General features: G+C 47.5%; 3 protein-coding genes across 3 annotated transcripts; 1 reads left to right on the top strand and 2 right to left on the bottom strand.

The window, feature by feature from the left end:
• Positions 1 to 1,386: 1,386 nt before the first annotated feature.
• DACRYDRAFT_106754 (uncharacterized protein) lies at positions 1,387 to 2,030 on the top strand (the record flags this gene model as incomplete). The annotated part of the gene is made up of 3 exons (XM_040768322.1): positions 1,387 to 1,731; positions 1,786 to 1,957; positions 2,017 to 2,030. The coding sequence occupies 3 exons, from the start codon at positions 1,387 to 1,389 to the stop codon at positions 2,028 to 2,030; spliced, it is 531 nt and encodes a 176-aa protein (XP_040629584.1).
• A 1,137-nt stretch (positions 2,031 to 3,167) lies between these two features.
• DACRYDRAFT_32542 (uncharacterized protein) lies at positions 3,168 to 3,461 on the bottom strand (the record flags this gene model as incomplete). Its single annotated transcript, XM_040774361.1, has 1 exon — positions 3,168 to 3,461. A coding segment is annotated over one exon (294 nt), but the record flags the coding sequence as incomplete, so codon positions are not given.
• A 1,659-nt stretch (positions 3,462 to 5,120) lies between these two features.
• Positions 5,121 to 5,339, bottom strand: DACRYDRAFT_26256 (uncharacterized protein; the record flags this gene model as incomplete). The annotated part of the gene is made up of 1 exon (XM_040774280.1): positions 5,121 to 5,339. A coding segment is annotated over one exon (219 nt), but the record flags the coding sequence as incomplete, so codon positions are not given.
• Positions 5,340 to 5,698: the final 359 nt, after the last annotated feature.

Below are 5,698 nucleotides of genomic sequence, written 5' to 3'. Positions count from 1 at the left end.
GGTATGTCAGGCTTGCCATTTGTCCCTAAGCTCATTTTGTTGGTCTATAGCAGAGGCAGGGTGGTGGAGTACAGGATGCCAGTATTGAAAATCAGAGGAGGAGGAGTTCTTGCCTCAGCAGCTCTTAATCAGTAAAAGCTGCCTCACATTAGGCTCAAAATATGATCTGACTCAAAAGGTGTCCAATATATCAGGTGTCCAAATATGTTGGTCTGATGGGTGGTGTGTGAGAACTTGCTAGGGAAAGAGGGGAGAGAAGGGGAAAGTCAGTATAAATGGGGGAGTCAAGCCTGTAGCTGAGCTGCTGGAAGTTGGTTGGTAAATTGGAGCTCGGTGTCCATCTAGTCTAGTCACAATAAGTCAAGTTGAATCCACTAAGTTGAGTCAAATCTGCCTATCCAGCAAGGGGATAATTGGATCCATATAACGCTAATGGAAAAGGGGGCAGAATAAGCTAGATACAGGAGTTTCTAGGAACTACTTATACTAGCTACTATAAACCATACTCTATACTAAATTGGTATCCAGATACCTCTCCAAGGCAGGTGTTGGCATGCCAAATATCTGTGTGGGCCAATCCTGTTGCAGGGGAAACTTGTGGTTGTCATGCCAAATATCTGAGGGTCCTGTTGCCTGGGAAATCATAGCAGTTGCCAGGCCAAATATCAGGGGGGTCAAGACTTGTCGCCAGGGTGTGTTGTCCTGCATTGCAAGGGTCCATAGTGCTATGCAATGGTCTCTAAGGCCTGAAAATAGCTGTGAGAATATTGGCCTGACACACCCCACCAGAGGTGGGGTTGTTCATCCCCCCCAAACCTTGAAGACTGACTCCCTGAGTCAGTGGGGCTCTGGATGACATATTGTGCAGTCAGGAATGTGGTGTGGCACCGCCAAATGGGTCATGAAGTAAAGGCAGCATTATCAAGGACCAATCATGTGACACCCCATGGTAAGACATCATGCTGCGTATCGGGGTGCTGGTAGAATGGTGGCATCAACTATTTGGTAAGGAGGCATGTCAGAGGGTGTTGCTGTGCAATGGGCACTAAAGGTGGCTGGTCAGTGTGTGAAGACCCTAAGCAGGGGCTTGCAGTGCCACATAAGTCCACAAGAGGGACCCTGACTGAGTTTTTTGCATTGAGTCATGTGGTGCCTGAGACCCTGACTGTCCGATTTCTTGCTTTGCAAAGCCCAGTGTGGTGTTTATCTGTGCTACCTTAGCTGAAACAGTGTTCTGGATATTGGCACTTAGCAGGGCCTATGCACAATTTTGTTTTCCATTGAGGTGCTTGCGTGCCTATAAATGGGACCAAATTTCACCTTTCCTGTCTCCACAGATCTCAACTGAACCCCAGCCTCCACTTACATGCATCCCCATGCTCCAAAATGGCCAAGCCCAACACTCACAAGTCTGCCGCCAAGCCAAAGGATGAGCATGCTGCCATGCTCAAGACTGCTGCTGCTATTGTTGCCTGCATGCACAAAGATGTGGAGGATCCCAGATTCTTGCCATTGGTGAAGTATTTGGACATCAAGCCATTCAGTAACATGGTGGCACTCCTCCTCAACAGTCCCCAGTCTGCCCTTGTCCATGATTTGCCTGAGAAGTGGGTCCAACTATTTGCTGCCAACCAGCAAGAGGAGCTCGCTGCATTGTCTGTGCCACCGGAGGAGGATGAGGAAGAGGACAAGGAGGAGAAGCAGTTTAATGCCATGCTGTCTGGTTTTTTGGTACATTTTTCCTTTTTTGGTGGCCAGTTTCTTGTACTAATCTGAATTATATAGATGTCCTTGGTGAGCCTGGCCAGCCCTTTGGGGAAGCTGGAGAAGGCCAAGGCAGAGGCTAAGGAGATGATGCTGGCAAAGGCAGTCATGCCGCACCTTGATGAGGGCACCATGCAGATGCCACTGGTAACCAGGGCCTGCAGGAGGCCGTCAAAGGCAGATTCCCAATGCAGTAAGTCAGCCATATTTGTCTTTGCATTACTTCAACTCATACTGACCAAAATTTTGCAGGGGTGGATGATTGAGGAGATGCTGGCTATGCTGTTGCTGGTGACAATGGATGACGCAGTGTTGGAGCCATTTGCAGCGGAGAATTGCATGAGTGTTCCCCATGTTCCATGCTTTGTTTGTCCTTACTGACACATTTTTGGCGGTGTTCATTGTGCTGCAAGCACATGGTTTTCAAGGATGGGGCGCTGTGCCATGAGTGCAACATTGCAGAGGTTCCCGACAAGGTGGCTTGTTTGGCATGCAAGGCAGCAAAAAAGCCTTGCAGCACATGCCTAGGTATGCTGTTTTTCCATCCACCTTTATTGTCCTTTATTGACTTCCTTTTCAGCATGTATTGCCAAAGCAATGGCTCCACCTCCAGTGCCAGCAGAGATGAAGCTCTTCTGCTCAGAGACTCCGGAGCTCATCAAGGAGCCCACCAAAAAGCCCGCTGACAAGAAGAAGCAGAAGCCAGTGTGCACCTATCCAGGTGACACCAACTGAACTTGTAGAGGTCAAGCCACTGGTTGCGCCACTCCATATGGCAGAGCACAAGATGCTGCAGCTCCAGAAGAGCTTGCATATGGCTCAGAAAGCAGTGGACACAGCGCAGAAGGCAATGGACATGGTAACAGGCTGGGCGGATCAAGTCCAGGCTCTCCTGGGGAGGGCTCTGACTGAGTAAAGCAGGTCTCTTGCTTTTTGTCTTTTTCTTTTCTTTTCATTGTGTCATATTTTGTCTGGTAGTAATAGTCATTGTTTTTTCTCTTGTCTTGTGTTCTTGTAGATCTGAATTTTGCCTTAAGCAAAATCCATGGTAATACATCTTGTTGGCCCAATATTTGTTGCAGAGTGCCTCAAGTCTGAGTTCAATGTTTTCACATGGGTAATTCGGATCTCATGCAGGTCATAAGAAATTTGCAGGTATTCTGGTAAGGACTGTTTTGTTGCCATACTACTGAGTCTGCTTGTAGACTTAGTAGATATATCTCAGGGAAATGAAGGAAAATGAGGGACAAAGTTGGGAGGGACGTGTGTGCTGTTTGACATGTTTGTGGGTATAAGGCCTACACTATTTATTTGGAGTTGGGCTCTGTGGTGGTTGACAAGACATCTTTTATGGTCTTCAGGATATTGGCAGACATCTGCTGCAAAATGTCAGAGAGGGTGGGTGTGCAGTCAGATTGTTGGTGGTAGGGATACACTTGGAACTGCACAATCTGGGCTTTGAGGATGGCTCCATCCAAGTTGGCAATGACATAACTGCCTCTAGCAGTATGTGTGACCACAACCATGGGGCCAAGAAATTGGGGCTTTGATTTCTGGTCAAGTTCCTTCTCAATCTGAGTATTGCAAATGAGAACCAGGGTGCCAGGTTTGAAGTCATAATCAGCAAGGATGTGCTCATAGTCCACCTTAAATCGGTCTGCAGTTCTGAGGCAGGCTTGGTGAACCTTGTCCTGGAGATCAGATAAATCGGACTCATGGTGCTTGAGCTGTTGAAGTCAATAGGCCAGCTTGTCACTGTCAGACATAGGGAATTCAGGTGGAGGCACGAGGAACATCACTTGCTCAAAGTCCAAGGGGAAGACCAGGTGAACACCATGTGCAATAAAATATGGTGAGAGGCTGGTGCTGTGCTGGACCAAAATTCACTCAGCCCAGAATGCAGTTGGTGCTTTGTCAGGCCATTGCTTAATGTTATCTCCACACACTTTCAAAATTGCTTGGCAGACTGTAAAATGTTTTGATTCTACTGCACCATTTGCACAAGAGTTGTATGGCAAAGTTTGGATGTGCCAGATGCCAAAGTGTCATTCCAGTTCCTTGACTGCAGCTACCCAGGCTGATCCATTGTCAGTGACAATCTCTGCAATATTTCCCCAATGACAGATAACATCATGAAAGAGGAAGGATGCAAGGGCCTTTGTGGTCTCTGACTTTAGAGGACACCATTTGGGGTATGAGGAGAGGGAGCATCGGACTTGCACAATACAGGTGTATCCTTTCACGGGAGGCATCTTCATGGTGTCACAGTAAATCTTTGAGAAAAGCAGAGCTGGGTAATTGACTGTTGGAGGTTTGAGTACCTTCCAAATGCTATGGATCTGACATGCATGGCAGGTATGGAGGTACCACTTGATATTTGCTCAAAGGTCAGGCCACCAAAATTGGAGATGGAGGATACTGGTGACAGTCTTGAAGCCTTTGCGACTGCTGTCATTGTGGGCTTGTTGTAGCAGGGCAAGGCATTCAGTGGGGGGAACATATTTTTGGGGGCAGCCTGTGAGGCTATGCTGAGACAGTTTCCCATTGTGAAGGAAGTATTGGAGGGACTGCTTGATGAGGGCTGCCTGCTGCCGCATATTCCAATCTGGAGGGAGTGACAAATTGGTAAGATATTGGCAGATAAATGCAATGCAGTCATCAAGGTACTGGGTGGACGGGGTCCAGGGGATTTCTATTTCAGGCTCAGAGTCATCAAGAGCAGATTGAAGATATGTGGGATACAAAAGTCCCAGGCATTGTTTGTGGTCAATATCCAGTGGGTTTGGAGCATCTAGTGAATTTGGGGGATGGCAGGAGAGACCATCTGGACTGGTGTGTTTTTCGGGGGGAACATGGACAAGGTCAAAATCAAACTGGTGGATACCACTGACCCATCTGTTGAGGGCTGCAGCAGGTTGCTGGTCCAGATTATTCAACATCCCTTTGATGCAGGATGCATCCACTTTGACAATAAATTGGTGTGCGCCAATCAGGAAGACTTACAGGGCCCAGAGAGTGCAGTATAAACCATATAGTTTGAGCTTTGGTTGGGAATACGGGGATTTGACATTGTTCCATGCCAAAGATCCAAAGCAGGCTGGTTTTCATTTGCCATTCACATCATTTTGGTATAAGACATACCCAACACCGATATTTGAGGAGTCCACCACAAGGATAATCTGGCAGTTGCTTTCATAGTCAATGGGACAGAGGAGACCATCCTGACAGGTGTCTGCTTTTAGCTGGTTGAAGGCTGCTTGGTGTTTGGGGCCCCATGTGAATATCATACCTTTGTGCTTGAGATGTTTCAAAGGGCGGGCTTTCATAGCAAAATCCTTGATGAATATTTGGAGGATTCCAAGAGTACCCAGGAAGGCTTGCACTTCAGTGAGGGATTTGCATGGTTGCCAGTCCTGGATTTTCGCCACCTTAGAAGGCTTGGGCTGTTGGCCCATGTAGGTACAACATTGTCCAAGGATAACAACTTCAGGTGCCACTATTACCATTTTTGGACCACTGAAAGTGCTGCCAGAATGTTCAATGTGGGTCAGGATCTGATTTATGGTTTCCATGTGTTTGTCAGGGCACCAGCTCATTGCTTGGTCAAGAGACATGACTAAGCCTTTATGACATGGAAGTAGCTGGTATACCTTGGCATGTGCTGGAACCTGCTGGAAGGATTGGATGGTCAGGTGACCTGCTGTGCATGGCTGTGCATGACCTCATATGACCTCATCCTTGGTCATATGACCTGATCACCTGACTAGGCTGAGTAAGCAAGATGTTCTAGCAGGTTCCACCACAGAGGTATAAATATAAGGCCTACTCTGCCTGGGACTGTCTCTTCAGACTTGGTCTCTTAGGATCATCCACAGATACCTATACTGTAGATAGGTCTTAGTCATCAGGTCTACTCCACTTCCTTGTTGCCTGC

This window comes from Dacryopinax primogenitus (genome assembly GCF_000292625.1).
Source record: "Dacryopinax primogenitus strain DJM-731 SS1 chromosome Unknown DACRYscaffold_7, whole genome shotgun sequence".
Lineage (NCBI taxonomy): Eukaryota > Fungi > Basidiomycota > Dacrymycetes > Dacrymycetales > Dacrymycetaceae > Dacryopinax > Dacryopinax primogenitus.
The sequence above is the reverse complement of the archived record's forward strand: the minus strand, read 5'-3'. Positions and strand labels throughout refer to the sequence as shown.